The sequence below is a fragment of the Schistocerca nitens genome, chromosome 5, assembly GCF_023898315.1.
Source record: "Schistocerca nitens isolate TAMUIC-IGC-003100 chromosome 5, iqSchNite1.1, whole genome shotgun sequence".
NCBI lineage: Eukaryota > Metazoa > Arthropoda > Insecta > Orthoptera > Acrididae > Schistocerca > Schistocerca nitens.
The window spans coordinates 637,753,730-637,775,003 of NC_064618.1; the positions used below are offsets into that span (position 1 = coordinate 637,753,730).

A 21,274-nucleotide genomic window follows, 5' to 3' on the forward strand; every position below is an offset into this window, starting at 1 on the left:
CTACTTTCTATATGTATAATGAGCTGTGAATGGATTGTTAAGTTTTTAACTTATTACTGTTGCCATAATTTCCATGCTGAAATTTCCTGGCAGATTAAAACTGTGTGTCGGACCAAGGCCTGAACTCGGGTCCTTTAACTTTCACAGGCAAGTGCTCTGCCAACTGGACTACTCAAACGTGACTCACAAACCATCCTCAGAGATGTACTTCTGCCATTTCCTCATCTCCTACTTTCCAAGCTTCACAGAATCTTCACTCATATCAGTAAAGTCTTCCACTTCAGTCTTGAACTTTTCCAATATGCCTGCTGCTGCTGCTGCTGCTGCTGCTGGAAACTGCTTTTCCACATATAAGTTATGAATTTTCTTTCTTATGGCTCTGTGTTTAAACTTGTTGAATGCAAACCTCATTCGTTCACCAGAACTCTCTCTCTCTCTCTCTCTCTCTCTCTTTAAATACAAGGCATAACTTTTTTTTTTTTTAAATTGCTATTATTTCCAATAATAAACATAGACATTGAACGAAGATTGAAAGATTCTGGGACTTCCTCAGGCTTTTACATTATACATTTCAAGATATGTAGAATCAAAATATCAAATAGCGTAGGGAAGTAAGAGAAAACTTAGTCCATCCACCACTCACTGCTTCTCTAGAAAAGTGATTGAGAGATTGAATACTACAAAAATCACAAGTATTATCCTATTGATTTTAACACTGCTCAAAAATCATGTTGTAGTTGAGAATCTTAGCAGTACCTATTCTCTCTATACTCTCGAAATTCGCTTCCCTGTAATTTCCTTAATATTGAGACATTCTTCTGTTTTCTTTACTGACTGAGGTACAGAATTCCTTGATCTGTTCTTTTTCATCCTCAAAGTAAGCACAGGCACAAAATACCATTGACTTTTTGCAATTCGGTAATTGATGCACAATTTCACACAAGTACAAGGCAAGTAATTATATTATGAAGGCCGTCTCATATGAGTACATAACAACAAATGACAACATGATTGTTTCATATCTGTCAGGAAGCCCCAATGTAGATACTGCAACAATGAACAGTGAAATGGAAAAACTGTTTAGAGGTCCAGTAACATAGCCTCTGCGAGCCCATAGTGAAAAAACTAATAAATTAAACATATGAATATAATAGAGGGAAACATTCCACATGGGAAAATATATATAAAAAACAAATATGCTGTAACTTACCAAACGAGAAAGCGCTGGGAGATAGACACAATAATAAACACACAAATACACACAAATTTCAAGCTTTCGCAACCCAAGGTTGCTTCATCAGGAAAGAGGGAAGGAGAGGGAAAGACGAAAGGATGTGGGTTTTAATGGAGAGGGTAAGGAGTCATTCCAATCCTGGGATCGGAAAGACTTACCTTAGGGGGGAGAAAGGACGGGTATACACTCTTGCAAACACACATATCCATCCGCACATATACAGACACAGGCAGACATATGTAAATGCAAAGAGGTTGGGCAGAGATGTCAGTCGAGGTGGAAGTACAGAGGCAAAGATGTTGTTGAATGACAGGTGATGTACGAGGGGCAGCAACTTGAAATTAGTGGAGGTTGAGGCCTGGTGGGTAATGGGAAGAGAGAATATATTTAAGGGCAAGTTCCCATCTCTGGAGTTCTGATAGGTTGGTGTCAGTGGGAAGTATCAGATAACCCGGATGGTGTAACACTGTGCCAAGATGTGCTGGCCATGCACCAAGGCATGTTTCGCCACAGGGTGATCCTCATTACCAACAAACACTGTCTGCCTGTGTCCGTTCGTGCGAATGGACAGTTTGTTGCTGGTCATTCCCACAGTGTAGGCATGTCAGTTGGTAAATCACGTGGGTTATTTCACACGTGGCTCTGCCTTTAATCGTGTTCACCCTCCGGGTTACAGGACTGGAGTAGGTGGTTGTGGGAGGGTGCATGGGACAGGTTTTACACCAGGGACGGTTACAAGGGTAGGAGCCAGAGGGTAGGGAAGGTGGTTTGGGGATTTCATAGGGAGGAACCAAGAGGTTACGAAGGTTAGGTGGACGGTGGAAAGACACTCTTGGTGGAGTGGGGAGTATTTCATGAAGGATGGATCTCATTTAAGGGCAGGATTTGAGGAAGTCGTATCCCTGCTGGAGAGCCACATTCAGAGTCTGATCCAGTCCCGGAAAGTATCCTGTCACAAGGGGGGCACTTTTGGGGTTCTGTGGGAAGTTCTGGGTTTGAGGGGATGAGGAAGTGACTCTGGTTATTTGCTTATGTACCAGGTTGGGAGGGTAGTTGCGGGATGCGAAAGCTGTTTTCAGGTTATTGGTGTAATGGTTCAGGGATTCCGGACTGGAGCAGATTCGTTTACCACGAAGACCTAAGCTGTAGGGAAGGGACCATTTGATATGGAATAGATGGCAGCTGTCACAATGGAGGTACTGTTGTTTGTTGGTGGGTTTGATGTGGACAGATGTGTGGAGCTGGCCATTGGACAGATGGAGATCAACATCAAGGAAAGTGGCATGGGATTTGGAGTAGGACCAGGTGAATCTGATGGACCTGGTGAAAGGTAATGACAGAGCTTCCATTTATACTTCTCATCTTGCTCAAATGTGTTGCTACTAGGCGAACCTCGGAAATCCATCCACCTTTACGAGGGCCGCTTGAAAAGTTCATGCAAAAATAAAAACTACTTACATGTTTTAGTCTCCTTGTAGACTTATACACTTCGTCCAACATTGTTGATCCCTTCCGAATAATAGAAATTCTCCAAGTCTGCAAAACAGCTATTAGTTGCTGCAATCACCTCCTCATTTGAATAAAATCTTTGTCCCACCCGCGATTTCTTCAAATTGGGGAACAAATAGTAGTCCTAGTGAGCCAAGTCTGGAGAATAGGGGGGATGTGAAATGAGTTGGAATACTATTTCCATTAATTTTGCGACCACAACTGCTGAAGTGTGTGCTGGTGCATTGTCGTGATGGAAAAGGACTTTTTTGCAGTCCAATCGCTGGCGTTTTTCTTTGCAGCTCGGTTTTCAAATGGTCCAATAATGATGAATAATATGCACGTGTAATAGTTTTACCCTTTTCCAGATAGTCGATGAGGATTATCCCTTGCGAATCCCAAAAGACAGTCGCCATAACCTTTCCGGCCGAAGTAGTAGTCTTCACCTGTTTTTGTGCAGATTCTCCCTTGGTAACCCATTGTTTAGATTGTTGTTTGGTCTCAGGAGTATAGTAATGTATCCATGTTTCATCCACAGTGACGAAATGACGCTTAAAGTCCTGCGGATTCTTCCTGAACAGCTGCAAACCATCCTTGCAACACTTCACACAATTCTGGTTTTGGTCAAGTGTGAGCAGTCGCGGAACCCATCTTGTGGATAGCTTTCTCATGTCCAAATGTTTATGCAAAATATTATGTACCCATTCATTCGAGATGCCCACAGCACTATCAATCTCACGCACCTTAACTCTTCTGTCATCCATCACCATATCATGGATTTCATCAATGATTTCTGGAGTTGTAACCTCCACAAGGTGCCCAGAATGTTCACCATCACTTGTGCCCATATGGCCACTCTGAAAATTTTGAAACCACTTATAAACTGTTGTAATCGAAGGTGCAGAGTCACCGTAATGTTTATCAAGCTTCTCTTTAGTCTCCCGAGACATTTTGCCTTTCGTAAAGTAATGTTTCATCACCACAAGAAATTCTTTCCGTCCATTTTTTGACAGTCACTCAACTTCCTTGATTCACACAAATGCCAAACACAAAGAAATAGACCAGTATGGCTGAAACTCGGTGTCCATTCTTTCCAAAGATGCTACTAACTACACATGACCTCGTGACCTCGACATGCGCCAGTGGTGCCATCTCTCGGGCTTTGCACAAACTTTTCAAACGCCCCTCGTATTAAGACAGAGTCACTATTCAGGAAGCAACAAAAACTGCCTTCAAGTAGACAATGGTTTCTCTTTATACTGTTAACATAATTATGGTCTGGCTTCTGTGACTCTCCAAGGTCGACATTCGCCAAAACATGCACAAAAGAGCTTTCTTGTAAATATTACTGCAGATGTCACCCCTTTTCAACTAAAAAGTGATATTAGTACACCAAATAAAAGTAAACATTGCTGCAATTCCAACGAGATAAAGCACATAAATTTTCATCATGCAGCCAGATGTTGTTGTTGTGGTCTTCAGTCCTGAGACTGGTTTGATGCAGCTCTCCATGCTACTCTATCCTGTGCAAGCTTCTTCATCTCCCATTACCTACTGCAACCTACATCCTCCTGAATCTGCTTAGTGTATTGATCTCTTGGTCTCCCTCTACGATTTTTACCCTCCACGCTGCCCTCCAATGCTAAATTTGTGATCCCTTGATGCCTCAAAACATGTCCTACCAACCGATCCCTTCTTCTAGTCAAGTTGTGCCACAAACTTCTCTTCTCCCCAATCCTATTCAATACCTCCTCATTAGTTACGTGATCTACCCACCTTATCTTCAGCATTCTTCTGTAGCACCACATTTCGAAAGCTTCTATTCTCTTCTTGTCCAAACTGGTTATCGTCCATGTTTCACTTCCATACATGGCTACACTCCATACAAATACTTTCAGAAACGACTTCCTGACACTTAAATCTATACTCGATGTTAACAAATTTCTCTTCTTCAGAAACGATTTCCTTGCCATTGCCAGTCTACATTTTATATCCTCTCTACTTCGACCATCATCAGTTATTTTACTCCCTAAATAGCAAAACTCCTTTACTACTTTAAGTGTCTCATTTCCTAATCTAATCCCCTCAGCATCACCCGATTTAATTTGACTACATTCCATTATCCTCGTTTTGCTTTTGTTGATGTTCATCTTATATCCTCCTTTCAAGATACTGTCCATTCCGTTCAACTGCTCTTCCAAGTCCTTTGCTGTCTCTGACAGAATTACAATGTCATCGGCGAACCTCAAAGTTTTTACTACTTCTCCATGAATTTTAATACCTACTCCGAATTTTTCTTTTGTTTCCTTTACTGCTTGCTCAATATACAGATTGAATAACATCGGGGAGAGGCTACAACCCTGTCTCACTCCTTTCCCAACCACTGCTTCCCTTTCATGCCCCTCGACTCTTATAACTGCCATCTGCTTTCTGTACAAATTGTAAATAGCCTTTCGCTCCCTGTATTTTACCCCTGCCACCTTCAGAATTTGAAAGAGAATATTCTAGTCAACACTGTCAAAAGCTTTCTCTAAGTCTACAAATGCTAGAAACGTAGGTTTGCCTTTCCTTAATCTATGTTCTAAGGTAAGTCGTAGGGTCAGTATTGCCTCACGTGTTCCAACATTTCTGCGGAATCCAAACTGATCTTCGCCGAGGTCAGCTTCTACCAGTTTTTCCATTCGTCTGTAAAGAATACGCGTTAGTATTTTGCAGCTGTGACTTATTAAACTGATAGTTCGGTAATTTTCACATCGGTCAACACCTGCTTTCTTTGGGATTGGAATTATTATATTCTTCTTGAAGTCTGTGGGTATTTCGCCTGTCTCATACATCTTGCTCACCAGATGGTAGAGTTTTGTCATGACTGGCTCTCCCAAGGCCATCAGTAGTTCTAATGGAATGTTGTCTACTCCCGGGGCCTTGTTTCGACTCAGGTCTTTCAGTGCTCTGTCAAACTCTTCACGCAGTATCTTATCTCCCATTTCATCTTCATCTACATCTACATCCTCTTCCATTTCCATAATATTGTCCTCAAGTACATCGCCCTTGTATAAACCCTCTATATACTCCTTCCACCTTTTTGCCTTCCCTTCTTTGCTTAGAACTGGGTATCCATCTGAGTTCTTGATATTCATACAAGTGGTTCTCTTCTCTCCAAAGGTCTCTTTAATTTTCCTGTAGGCAGTATCTATCTTACCCCTAGTGAGACAAGCCTCTACATCCTTACATTTGTCCTCTAGCCATCCCGGCTTAGCCATTTTGCACTTCCTGTCGATCTCATTTTTGAGACGTTTGTATTCCTTTTTGCCAGCTTCATTTACTGCATTTTTATATTTTCTCCTTTCATCAATTAAATTCAATATTTCTTCTGTTACCCAAGGATTTCTATTAGCCCTTGTCTTTTTACCTACTTGATCCTCTGCTGCCTTCACTACTTCATCCCTCAGAGCTACCCATTCTTCTTCTACTGAATTTCTTTCCCCCATTCCTGTCAATTGTTCCCTTATGCTCTCCCTGAAACTCTCTACAACCTCTGGTTCTTTCAGTTTATCCAGGTCCCATCTCCTTAAATTCCCACCTTTTTGCAGTTTCTTCAGTTTCAATCTGCAGTTCATAACCAATAGATTGTGGTCAGAATCCACATCTGCCCCTGGAAATGTCTTACAATTTAAAACCTGGTTCCTAAATCTCTGTCTTACCATTATATAATCTATCTGATACCTATTAGTATCTCCAGGATTTTTCCAGGTATACAACCTTCTTTTATGATTCTTGAACCAAGTGTTAGCTATGATTTAAGTTATGCTCTGTGCAAAATTCTACAAGGCGGCTTCCTCTTTCATTTCTTCCCCCCAATCCATATTCACCTACTATGTTTCCTTCTCTCCCTTTTCCTACTGACGAATTCCAGTCACCCATGACTATTAAATTTTCGTCTCCCTTCACTACCTGAATAATTTCTTTTATCTCGTCATATATTTCATCAATTTCTTCATCATCTGCAGAGCTAGTTGGCATATAAACTTGTACTACTGTAGTAGGCATGGGCTTTGTGTCTATCTTGGCCACAATAATGCGTTCACTATGCTGTTTGTAGTAGCTAACCCGCACTCCTATTTTTTATTCATTATTAAACCTACTCCTGCATTACCCCTATTTGATTTTGTATTTATAACCCTGTAATCATCTGACCAAAAGTCTTGTTCCTCCTGCCACCGAACTTCACTAATTCCCACTATATCTAACTTTAACCTATCCATTTCCCTTTTTAAATTTTCTAACCTACCTGCCCGATCTGACATTCCACGCTCCGATCCGTAGAATGCCAGTTTTCTTTCTCCTGATAACGACATCCTCTTGAGTAGTCCCCGCCCGGAGATCCGAATGGGGGACTATTTTACCTCCGGAATATTTTACCCAAGAGGACGCCATCATCATTTAATCATACAGTAAAGCTGCATGTCCTCCGGAAAAATTACGGCTGTAGTTTCCCCTTGCTTTCAGCTGTTCGCACTACCAGCACAGCAAGGCCGTTTTGGTTAATGTTACAAGGCCAGATCAGTCAATCATCCAGACTGTTGCCCCTGCAACTACTGAAAAGGCTGCTGCCCCTCTTCAGGAACCACATGTTTGTCTGGCCTCTCAACAGATACCCCTCCGTTGTGGTTGCACCTACGGTACGGCCATCTGTATCGCTGAGGCACGCAAGCCTCCCCACCAACGGCAAGGTCCATGGTTCATGGGGGAAGATGCAGCCAGATAAGAATCTCAAAACGAAGGAGTCAGTTGTTATGAAAACGAAGGAGTCAATTGTTATGAAATGGGTAGTAGTATATTTATGATTATACAAGTTCTGTATCATAAAACTACATTTTATTTCTTGCTTACGACTGGATTGTCATGAGTACTTTAATCAAAAAAATACAATGAAGTTATTATGGATATAACTGAAACAAAGTGAGAAAATAACGTGTTGTTTGAATTTACCAGTTTATTATAGTTAGTTGTGATTATGAATTGTATCATTGCTAGAATTTGTTGTTTAGTTATTCTGATTGGTATTAGGTTATTAGGTTTAGTTATTCTGATAGGTTTTAACTGATTATAAAACAAGATTTTTCCCCAAATTTTTCATTCAAAAACTACAGGGTCATATTACATTGCTGCTGCATTCAACTTTTTTATGTTCTTTAAAAGATTAATATAGGGGTCATGTTACATTTAAAGATGAATATTTGGAAGTTGAGATCATATGCAGTTTTATTTTGAAGATGTCCGAAGGAGAATGTTGAGACCAGCTTGGCTAAGGACTAGGACAAATGTGGGGAGGAGAATGGTAAGTGGGCAGCACATTTTGTAGTGCTGCCAACAGTGAATGTTTGATGAAAGCAAGAGACAAAGGAGTATTCTCACATTCTAATGTCAATATGAAAGAGAAATGCACTATGTATCTGGGGAAAACAGTTGAGTTCTCTGGTCCCACACAAATCACAACCTTAGAAATTGCAATTGCAGCATATAAGAAACAGCCAAATATTTATGACATCCAAGATTATAAGCTTGCTCTCGTAACCCCCATCCTCTGGCATCGGCTAACTTACAGTTAACACATGTAGACATACAAGGCCTCCTTTTCTCACCTCTCATTGGTTAGGTGTCACTATCATCCGAGATAATGACACCAGAGATGATATTGATGGTGGTGGTGTTGGTGATGATTAAAAATAATGATACCACACACTATTGACTTAGATAGAAAGCTAAAAAGGAATAGACGATAGTAGTTTAACAATTTAAGTAAATCTGCTTATGATACACTGCATTTCATTTTAGTCAAGGAGTACATTGTAACGTCATGCTTCATTGAATAGCGAACGTATGACCCAATTTTCTGTCTGCCCATCTATTTGCAACAGATCAATAAAATTCGGAAAACACCAAAAATCTTCATCTACTGAAAATTAGGCTATCATTTTCTGAGTTAACATGTTCACTTTGTGAATGAATCAAAATCATACTTTTATAATGGCAACAGAAAGTCTTGACAAAACATATTTCTGTTTATTTATTTATTTTATTTAGTGAAGGTAACAACGCACTGAAAAGTGCAGGCATTGAATCATTGACAGGGACGAAACAAGACAAAAAATTTCGCTAGCTTTCGGACAAATTCTTTTTCGAGATGGATTACACACACACACACACACACACACACACACCTAAATAGAGAGGATAGAATCAAAGAAAGATAGCTGAATAAAGAGGAAGAAGGAAGGATACCAAAGTATGTTTTATAATCTATGTTTTCTATAGTATAAGAGATTTTATAAGGCCAAGAAAGTTTTAACAGCTAAGCATAGAATAGTATAAGATATTTTGGAAGACAATGAAAATGTTTGTACAAAAACACTCATGTGCCAAGCCTTACTCAGTAGATCAGCAGCCAGATAATAGTTTGTACCATTCACATCCCATCTGGCATCCAGCCAGTATCCAGAATTTGTCAGTACCATAATCACTAAGAATTCTAGTAGCATTTATTTGCAAAGTCCTTGCAGCACAGCTGTTGTTGTAAATGAGTCCTTCCAGTGAGTACTGAAGGGCATTGGCTTGCTGAGGTATGCTGACCAGAAGTGACCTTAGATGCCTTTAGTGCAATGCCTGACCACTGGACACTTCATGCCCACAATACCCATTTCGGCCTACAGACATAGACACATGCCCAGAGCAAGACGAGCTGCTCCCTAGTGTGTTAAACACACCTTTAGCTGCATGATCATTTCTCAAAGTTCTGTATTGACATTACTTTTAGAGAGTAACTTAACATTCTCTCCCCCCAAGTGTGGTAATCCAGTAAGGTATACTGGAGCTTCCCTTCAGTGTTTGAAAAATGTGCACCTAATAGCTAACAGCTAATTTTTATTTTCAAATATTATTTTTATAGAACATTTGAGACAAGATATTCTATATTTTGGGCAGAAGTTCAATGTGAGACCAAGACAAATGGCAAAGTTCAATAAAAAATAAAAATTAAAGTTTCAGGTTAATTAGGACACCACTGTAAATACTGATCACAGTAAGCCATACTAAGCTCAATTTTTTTTCCAGGCGTGACAGTGCCAACCCTCCATGTGGGAATGTTATTCACAACATGCTGTTGGTACAGAGATCCTCATGGTCTCCCTTGGATTGAATACCTTCACACAGGCGCAAGCAAGATTTGGTAAATTAATGATTCTTACAAATTAAGTTGTGTATCATTTTGTGTTTGTAGTGAAAACTGCTTCGGGTGGTTTCTCAGTTAAAGAAATTGTGTGCTTACAGCTTTGTGCTTCACCATATAAACATAAAATTTGGCAAGCTTTTAGCTTACTGAAGGAAATATGTTATTTACAAACAGATAGATATATTAAACAGTCATAATGTTTAGTTAGTTATGAGAACTGTGAATCGCCTTATTTTTTAATCATTAATATGGCTGTTATTATTTTTTAATCACTAGTATGACTTCTATATGTGTGGTGTCTGATCTTTTGGACATGGAAGAAAGAAGAGAGACCACACATATAATTATAATAATTATAATATAAATGCCTTTATGGCATTAAATGATATCTTAAGCTAATGCACCTAGGTCCGACCTCTTGTAGGAATCGTGCTAAATGCTGCGAGCAATGAGGATTGTGGACAGTGGATCACTAATGAAATAGTGTATGAGGGTTTGGGAATTTGGTTTGGATGGGAAGTGTGCTCAGATAGCCAAGCAGTTAAGGTGACCACGGGGCCATACAAGCAGAGCGAAGTAAAGGCGAATGGATGAATGCCAATCGCTGTCTGATTATGTGGTTCATTGGGTTTGCAAAAGATCAGTGTTGTTATAATTACTAGCGAAATCTATAGATTCAGACTACCAGAGTGGAAATAAATGACTAACAGGTATAACAGGTGAGAAAAATTACGTATTATCTTCTCGGTGTATCCAAGAAAATGAAATTTTGCCAGAAAATTTTTGGCCAGATCACTACACTAGTAAGGACCACTGTGTGCAGGACCTGTGAGGATCGGTTGTGAGTCGTGCTTGGGTAGCTCGGATGGTAGAGCACTTGCCCACGAAAGGCAAAGGTCCTGAGTTCGAGTCTTGGTCTGGGACACAGTTTTAATCGGCCAGGAAGTTTCATATCAGTGCACACTCCGCTGCAGAGTGAAAATCTCATTCTAGTAAGGACCAGTTGTACAGTCACCAGCTAGCAACTGGAAGTAATGCGGAAAACGTGTTGTACGAACATGTAACAACGCGTAAACGGAGAATAATCGCGGGTTAACTAAACCGCTGATTCTGGCAGGGTTAGTGAAGTTAATCGGCGAACAAATTTTGACAACGGCAGGAATAGCTACAGAATTGGTGATGACAAGATTGTTTATTAGAACGAGGAAGGAGAAGAAACGAAGATGTCACACAAATTATGGAAGAATAAGATAATTCCAAATTTATATAAAAATACTACTTTTCGATCTCATGCTTAAGAAACTGGTGTGTATGAATGAAATGTGAAACTATTTCCTAACATACAGCTTTTTTTCTTGTAGTAGGCCTAATAGGCATTTGATATTGGTACTTCATGAACTATATTCTGTCGTGTTATAAAAATGACAATTTGCGCCAAAACAGTCTCGTTTATTTGGTGTGTGTTACAAAATTGCTGCAGTATTAGAAAGGCCTATTTTGTTTTATCTAGCAGACAGTGATGAAATAGACGTAATCAGATCGAGGAACCACACCGGTCTTGGGTATTATTTGTATTAACAGCTTTTTCAGTATTAGATAACGAGATTTCGATTTTTCATGTAGCAAAACGTTTGATGAACTTTGATGAGGTAATAGATTCTTTTGCAGAAAGGAAAGCACATCATGTAAAGCTGTAGCAAGATTAGAGAGGAAAAAATGCTAGGAGCTAAAGATTGAAGAAATGCATACTTTCTTTACTTTCTTGCTTGTCTCTTGTCTGAGTTCTTGTTATCCCAATTACAAATAATCCCATCTGCTATTAATTGCAAGATTTTTTTAAAGAGGGGCAGGTTGTCAAACCAGTCAACTGGGAGCAGGAGAGGCACCACAGGACATTTCAGTTACCACTGTCCTGAATATAGTTTGATGGCATCCATTACAAAATATACATGTTTCAATTCTACAGAGCAAAATACAGCATTATGCGATAGAACAATGCTGTATGAAGAGGCGTGGCACTGCACTTCGGCACACTTAAGATCAAATAACATGTCTTACATTTCCTCGAACACGTACGTTTTATGTTTCAGACTTTTCAGAAAGATGTGCGCTACGATATGAACATATTTTTGAAAATTCGATTTTCTTGTTGTACTGACCCAGTTCGCAAATATCGTAGATCCCAGGCTGATATCACTCTCACGTCAAATGAAATCAAAACTGATATCTGTGGCCGGGAGCTATCAATTTAATTAAAATACATTCACATAATTGCGGAAGGCTAAAATATGTTATTAGTGTCAGATTTTATTTTATTTCCACCTTTCTGAGAGTCAAGCATTAATCGCCTTGCGGAACAATGAAGTTATTTTTGTGTGTTTGCTAAAGAAATTTGACTTTTATTAACCTTTTCCCCAGAGGCAGTCAATGTATTTGAAAGAAATGTTTAATTCCACTGGCTAGTTTCAACTGTTCACTGCATTTCTTCTAGCACATATGGCATTATTTGATAATAAAGAACCAAACATGATATAATACAGTACTGGTGCTCCAAGAAAATTTACACCCCGAAAACCACACTGAAAAGCTTAATATCAGGTCGAAGTCTACTTCATTGGGAATCTGGACATACAAACGTGCACTTTGAGTATGCACTTTAAATGTGCACATTTTAGTATGGTTCACCAAATTACTGTGCTCTTGGAGTATCCTCTGATGTCTTGTTTCTTTTATGACATAATGTATGATCTTTAATGTTTTACATGTACATACATAAGGGCTTTCTGTGTCATGGTAGCTGTGCAAGCGCAATGTTGCCTGTTATCTGTGCTCTCTGGCAACTGCTGAAACGAACCTATTTCTAACAGGTCGCAGGAAAATATTGCAAATGGTGGTTTGAAAAGTGTTACTTTCAAAGTAAGTATCTTTTTACGTAAGTTGAACTATGTGCGAGAATGTACCATGAATTTCTTAAATCACAGAGTGTTTGATTTTCATTTAAAAATCAACTCTTTGATGACGAGCCATTTAGAAGAATGTCAAACCCTGAAGACCAGACATTTATGTCATTATTAAAAATTTTGCTGGCACATTTGTGTGATATATCTTAAAGTGTAACATGCGCAAAAAAAATCAACATTATATGTGAAAGCTTAGCTTCTCTTACAGCTTATTAACCTTAGAGACCAATATTATATGTGTAGCAACATTATGTATATTAATTTAAACTATTAACTTTCCCTCTTTGTGTGTTCATGTTACATAACAGTGATGTTGCTGTTGGCTGACTACATCACGTGTCCTATGCTCTGAATATCCGCTGTCATTGACTGGCAAGATCACTTGACATAAGCTATGACTGGCTTACAAAAGCGCATTGCGATCACAATTTCAATTATTCGGAAAGCAATATGCGGTGTTTGGTGGAATTCCTATGTATACTTTCATAATATGAAAATATGCAGTGTACAGGTTGGTGCACATCAAAGACATTTCCAAAACGTGTCTTTTTCCCCGAGTTTCATTTTCTAAAGTACCAGGAAATTCTACACTCTTGTATAAAACCACAACTATTCAAAGGATTGATAAGTTTTGCAGTTCCGCAGGAAAATATACTGTCACTTAACACGGAAAAAGTGTGTTTCACCCGGGAGAAAGTGTATTTTTAACCGGGAAATCTGGGAAAAATCCAGGAATTTTTTTTCCTTGTTCGCATATACATCCTGAATTAATATTGGTAGACTATCTACCCTCTGCCACATTCCATACAGATGAAGATGTAGATCAGTAGTTAAGTAGACAACAGTTTATTGCAAGTGCACCACAGCTAGAAGTGTTGCATTGCAGGTAACAGTTCACAGTTTGTATATTGTACTACAATTATGTAACTTTGAAGGACATATGTCGATAATTTTTTCCGTTTCTGTTGTTCAGACAATTTACACTGAAGCTCAACTTTTCTTGCAGGTATGGCATACCCGACACCTACAGTACAGCATTCAGGAACGCTCTCGGGAAACTGGTGCCACGTTATTGCCGCAATCGCACCATCTGGTTGCCTTCTGACACTGCCATGGTGCCGCCCCCAATGCTCGTGCAACATGGTGTGTCTCTCTGCCATACTGTCCAGGAGCCAGGCCAGTTCATCATTGTCTTCCCACGAGCCTTCACTTCAAGCATTTGCACAGGATACCTGGTTTCTGAGAGTGTCTATTTTGCTCAGCCACATTGGCTTGACACTGCTGAGCAGGTTTTTAAGGTAAGTACGTTTTCCATTTTAGGTTGTACTTTTGAGAGAGAACAGAATCAGGGTGTATACGAACCGGGAGATCCGGGAAAAACCAGGGAATTTTTTCATCCAGGAGAAAACCGGGAAATACCCGGGAATCTTTTAGAATTATGGGAATTTTTCATTGTTTTAGTTTTTAGTTACATTTTCGTAACTTTGACTAGTAAGAACCAATACTCTAACAAAGAATATTACTGTATCTCGCTAATTCAGAATAATACTGCAGCAATATAACATGAACAAGAGAAAAAAACGAAAATAAAACTTAAGTTGCAAAGGAAATGCACCATATACAAGAACAAAACACAGTGCTCATACAAGTGTCTGCCAACAGCAAAACGTGTTAAAGTCTTTGGGAAGACTATGCAGTGTTTCATAACAACAAATCGCCTCCGATGAGCGTGACGTCACAAGTGTTTACAATAGATTCGTTTGAGTGGTTGGGAGCGAGCTTATGCGCAAGTACAGTTGAGTCGCGTATGAGTAGTACCTTCTCCCGCTTCTGGCTACAGAAGTGTGGCAGTTGGCTGTACAAGGAATTGCAGCAAGCAGCCAGATGCTATCCAGAAAAATTTTGCTGGTGCACCTAAGCTACAGATTCACGTATGCTCAACAGGCGGGGGCAAACCGGGGTATCTGCCCCCGGAGGCAGTTTCTGGGAGGGTAGGGGAGGCTCCAAATTCATATTATTGAGGAAAAAGACCTTGTTTCACAAAGCGCCCACCATCCGTCACATCTAGAAATAAACTTTCCTGTACACAAGCTGAGAGAATAAAGTTGAGAGGGTGAATGACAATCGCTGTTTATGTGGTTGACTGGGTTTGCAAATGATCAGCGTTGTTATAATTACTAGCGAATTCCATAGATTCAGACTACCAGAGTGGAAATAAATGACTAACAGGAATAACAGGCAACTAAGATTACATATTGTCTTCTCCGTGTAGCCAAGAAAATGAAATTTTGACAAAACATTTTTGGCCAGACCGCTACACTACTAAGGGCCATTTATACAGTCACCTGCTAGCAGCCGCTAAAGTTCTATTCTGGGAGTAGCGCGGAAAACGCGTTGTACGAACACGTAATAACGCCGAATCGGAGAACAAATGCGGCATAACTAAACTGGTGATTGTGGCAGGGTTAGTGAAGTTAACCAGAGAATAAATTTTGACACTGGCAGGAATAGTTACAGAATTAGTGATGACAAGATTGTTTGTTAGAACGAGGAAGGAGAAGAAACGGAGACTCTCACAGATTACGGAAGAATTTGGCAATTCCAAATTTATATAAATTTCGTACTACTACTTTTCGATCTCATGCTTCAGAAGCTAAAGTGTGTGAATGAAATGTGAAACTATTTCCTAACATAAAACCTTTTGTTTGTAGTATCCGCTGACATCGATTGGCGAGATCGCTTGACATGAGCTACGACTGGCTTACAAAAGCGTATCGCAATCTCGATTTCAATCCTTCGGAAAGTAACATGCGGTGTTTGGTGGAATTCGAATTTATACTTTCGTAATACGAAAATATGCAGTGTACATGTTGCTGCACATCAAAAATCTTTCCTAAACGTGTTTTTTCCCCTGAGTTTCGTTTTCTAAAGCGCCGAGAAATTCTACGTCGGTGTATAAAACAACCAGTGTTGAAAGGATTGACAAGTTTTACAGTCCCGAGGAAAAGTATACTGTTACTTAACACGGAAAAAGTGTGTTTTCATCCGGGACAAAGTGTATTTTTAACCGGGAAATCTGGGAAAAATCCGGGAATTTTTTTTCCTTGTCCACGTATACACCCTGAGAATGTAAAAGTAAGTTTTATAAATAGGTGGAGAGGTGATATGTAAAAGTAATTGAAAACAAGTGACAAACATTGAACACATGATAAAATATCTAGGGGGAGGGGATGAATTTCATGGATCTAGGACACCTATAGCACTTCCAGGGATGGGAGTGGTGGTAGGTGAAGGAAGGGCTGACATGTAAGCATACATCTGAAACACATGTGTAATTCAAACCAAACTTCATACACGCTGATGGGGAAAAAAAGGGTTGGTAGGCATGTTTCTACACCTGAAGGATGATGTCTATTCAAATATCGCACCAGTCTCCTATAAGAGTGGCGCTAGTAGCACCATTACGAGGATGCAAATCAGGTTTTCTTTTAATACATGCTGTAACAGAATGAGAATGAACGTTTTAAGATGATGTTAGTCAAGAATGCCTTTAAGACAATGAAGAAGCCATTATCAACCACCAGTGAGTTGAATGAGGTTGTGTAATAGGCCTACAAGGAGCTGGAGGTTCCTTTTGTGATACTGCAGAAAGACTCGGCAGCAATGTAGTCGTTGTACATGATGACATACAGTGGGGGTCACGAGAATGTACGGTTGCAAGAAAATTGGGCTCCTGACAGCCATGTGGCACTACTGAGAGGGAAGACCACCTTGTTTGGTATATGGCTCTGGAGCATCGTACTACATCTGCAGCAGCAATTTGAGCAGCAGATAGCACTACAGTGACAGAACGAGTTGTTACAAATCCGTTACTTCAAGGACAGCTCCAAGCCAGATGCACTGTAGCATACACTCCACTGGCCCCAAACCACTGCTGTTTGCGACTTTAATGGCGTCAAGCAAGATCTCATTGAAGGGCTGGATGGAGGACTTTTGTCTTTTCTGATGAAAGCTGATTCAACCTTGGTGCCAGTGGTGGCCATATGTTGGCTAGGAGGAGGCCAGTTGAGGGCCAGCAATCAACCTGTCTGTATGCTAGACACACTGGACCTACACCTGGAGTTATGGTATAGGGTGCAATTTCGTATGACAACAGGAGCACTTATGGTTATCTCATGCACCCTGACTGCAAGTTTGTACATCATGCTGGTGATTCGACCTGTTATGCTGCCATTCATGAACAGCATTCGAGTGGGTGTTTTCCAACAGGTTAATGTTCACTCACACCACTGTTGTAACCCAACATACTATACATAATGTCGACATACCACCTTGGTCTGCTCAATCACCCAATCTGTCTCCAGTTGAGCACATATGGGACATCTTTGGATGACAATTCCAGCTTCATCCACAAACAGTATCAACTGTCCCTGTATTGACCGACCAAGTGCAACAGGCGTGGAACTACATCTGACAAACTGACAACTGGCACGTGTACAATACAATGCATGTACATTTGTGTGCTTGCATTCAACATATGTGCCAGCATTTCACATTTGCACTGGTTTATCTCACACTTACATTAACCTGTGATCTTGTAAATGTTAATCACTTAAATATGTTACCTAGATAAAGGTATTCCTGAAATTTCATTACTCTACATTAAATATTTTTTGGTGTTGTGATTTTTTTCCATCAGTGTACATATGGCCTACTATACCTTTGGAAATTCTGATGGGGTCATCAATTTCCAAGAGGAATTCCTACACTCATTTGATCCAGCCCAGTTCACCATACCACTCTTAACTTTAAGTGAGATCTCCAGTTCTTTTAATACAGAAACTTGACCTGTCAAAACTGTGTATTGGCACCTGGCAGTATGCATAGGTGATTGCAGTGCATTTGAACTGAACTGACAATCTGAAAAAGGAAAGGAAGAGAGTTGAATAACCTTTATTCCACAGATACTACTCATTCCAAAGGCTGTCTCTTTTGACCTTAGGAGACAGCAATTTCCAATGAGACTTACATTCTAGATCACGATCATTAAATCACAGGTGCAGTATATTAAGTGCTGTTGAGTTGATGTACACTAACAAGCCTAAACAATATGACCACTGCCAACTGTGATGTTGGATGCTGTCTGATGGCGTTGCAGGCACGTGGCGTGGTAACAAAAGTATGTAAGTGGAGCAGACACGGATGGGAGATCACCATAGCGAAGATATAGGCAGCAAATGGGGAAATCCATTGAGATAAGTTATTTTGACAAAGGGCAGATTAATAAGCAGAGAAGGTGAATGAATATCTCAAAAGAGGTGAAGCTGATTAAATGTTCAAATGCCAGTGTCATGAGCACCTACAGAAAAAGGTAGGAGGACAGTGAAACCACAACTAGGCGCTAAATGGTTGGATGTCCACGACTCTTCACAGAACGCATTCGGAGCTTGTCTACTCTGTAAAGTAGGATAGATGGTGATCTGTGGAATCTCTGCTAAAAGAGCTCAATGCTGGTGGATGCACAAGTGTTTCGGAGCACACCGTTCATTGTACATTGTTGAACATGGAGCTCTGCAGCAGACCATCCCTACATGTTCACTTGTTGAGCCAATGACACTTTCAATTACGATTGCCATGGGACCATCAGGATTTGACTGTTGATCAGTGGAAATGTGTTGGCTCTTTGGGTGAAACACATTTTCGGTATATTAGGTCACTGGCTGTCTCCACAAAACCCATCATCGAGGTGAACGGCAGCATGAAATGTCCAGCACACCAGTGATACAAGCTGGTGGGAGCAGTAATACGCTATGGGAGACATTCACCTCCACTTGCATGGGAACTGTGGTGGTAATCGAAGACATGCTGACAGGGCCAGAACTGAGCTACAGCGGTTTGAAGAGCATTATAGTGAACTCACATTGATGTCTCGATGACCACATTCATTTGTTGTAAATCCAATGGAACTCATCTGGTCTCTATTGGGTGCCATCACTGCATACACAAATCAGCAATCTGTTATTTATGCCAGTTACATGAACTGTGTGTAGACATCTAATGCCACATACCTCCACAAACCTACCAACAAACTGTCGTATCTGAGACACACATAATCAGTTATGTATTTCGTTCCAGAAATGGACAAACAAGCTATTAAGCAGGTGGTTATAATGTTTTGGCTCGTCAGTGTATAGTGTGCTGTACTATATAAGGATTTTTTAAAAGATTATGTGTTTACTGCATTTATGCTTTGAAAAACATGTAAAATTTATTTTTACACTACAGACAGAGGTCATTCCTTTTGCTGTTTACTGTGTGATTGGGATAAATAAATATCTATCCAAGGCCGAGTAATCGGAAAGTTTTCTAAATAATGCACTCAGCAACACCTCAGTAATATACATGTTACAACGCTGTAGCTAATGATATTTTGTCGCTAACTGAGTAAATGTTAAGGAAAAGTTGTTATTAATCTGTCTCTCATACAGGATATTCAAGAAAGCTGTGAGCCTTCTATGTTTTCTTTGGAGAGATTGCTCTTCAGTATTGCAACTGACACACGGTCCAACTTGGAGGTTTTAAAACAGGTGAGCATTTAATTATACATCACATACATAATAATTTGTTCTCAGCACCATGTAATTGTAGTTTCATGCAAGTCAAAAGGTCTTAAACATTTCAAGAATGTTGAAGATGTTAGAGCAGAAAGTACTGACACATTAATTTTAAAAATCCTTTTAGAATTACAAGATCATCTATTTCTGCTTTAAGTTAATTGTCAGTCAGCAAAAATAAATATACTTCCCAGATTACAATAGACTGATACATACACAAAACCTGACAAACGAGTTTTTTCTGGTGCATCACGGTGCTAAGCAGTTGAGGTTCTACAGTTCAACTGAAATCTCATCAACTGGACTATAGAACCACCATGAGACTTTTAGCCTACAATTTTAATTCTGAGGCTGCCTAGAAATCAGAGTAGTTATATTCACTCAAGTACAGCATATTGTGAATCAAAACACTGGCTGCCAAATTCTTGCTTTTGTGCCATCCAGTGCAAATATGGCCACATCTTTTGTGGCGCAGGAAGAACTGCCTCTTCTTTCCACGTCTGGGCATTGCCAAACTCTGCCAGGTATGATTGCAGGAAGGTGATACAGGCAGTATCACATATCATTCGGGACACTCTTTTGCATGCTTTCGTGAAAACCTTGGAAGAACTGCATCAGGCGGGTCATGAAGTAATAGTACCGAGCGAGGTGGCGCAGTGGTTAGCACACTGGACTCGCATTCGGGAGGACGACAGTTCAATCCCGTCTCCGGCCATCCTGATTTAGGTTTTCTGTGATTTCCCTAAATCGCTTCAGGCAAATGCCGGGATGGTGCCTTTGAAAGGGCACGGCCGATTTTCTTCCCCATCCTTCCCTCACCCGAGCTTGCGCTCCGTCTCTAATGACCTCGTTGTCGACGGGACGTTAAACACTAATCTCCTCCTCCTCCTCATGAAGTAATAGAGTAGCTGGAGAACCTGACCTTGAACATTAATTTTTCCTTTTAATTACATTGTTGGTTGTATATATTTTTTGATGTCTCAGGTTTTCTTGGCATGGCTGATTAATATTGTGCTTCTGGGTGATCTACCTAGTTGTTTCCATTTCCTGCACAATATTTTGACAACTGACCCAGCAGGTGGTGTGTGTTTTGCTGTTATATGTACTCACTGCCTGGACTCCAACCAGACTGTGAAATGTTGTTTGTCTCACACCACAATTTATAGCTGAGTTCAATTCCTGATGCTCACTCTCAGTTTTGATACTCATTTGTCAGAGCTCACACTGTTGTTCTGTGAAATGCAAGGAACATCAGTAACACACCTGATTAAACAACAAAGCATATCAACTGCCGCTGAGCCATGCCTCAAATATAATGATGAAGTGAAATATGGAAAGACCATTATCATGGTACAAATGACAAACTTGTGGAACAGCAAAATTGAGGAGTCTGTCAAAATAAAGATGCCAGAAAACCTAATAAAAGAGGAGTGGAGGGTTCAATTCAAACAATGCATGGGGACTGGAACTCAATTTTTAAAAGATCACTGGCCATAACACCCACCAGAGTTGGAAAATCAGCCACCAGAGTTGGAAAATGTTGAAAGAATTTCCATTTCACTGAATATCAAGGCAAAATATGAGAAACAAAAGAGTATCATGGAGTGTAATGGGTTTCGGGACACAGTCCCTGCTTGTAAATAGCTGCATGAGACCAAGAGTAATTTTCAGTCCGGTGGAGTCCAGGCAGGCAAAAGTCACAGCTCCTGAAAATGATAGTTGGGTAGCAACAAATGGAAACAACAATTTG

General features: G+C 40.0%; 1 protein-coding gene across 1 annotated transcript in view; it reads left to right on the forward strand.

Annotated features, from left to right (window-relative positions):
- Positions 1 to 21,274, forward strand: part of LOC126260636 (uncharacterized) — a 206,337-nt gene that overhangs the window by 146,444 nt on the left and 38,619 nt on the right. Inside the window, exons 18-20 of the mRNA XM_049957973.1 lie at positions 9,833 to 9,947; positions 13,917 to 14,208; positions 19,399 to 19,497. Of these exons, the coding sequence (XP_049813930.1) occupies positions 9,833 to 9,947; positions 13,917 to 14,208; positions 19,399 to 19,497 (506 nt within the window). The remainder of the gene's footprint in view (positions 1 to 9,832; positions 9,948 to 13,916; positions 14,209 to 19,398; positions 19,498 to 21,274) is intronic.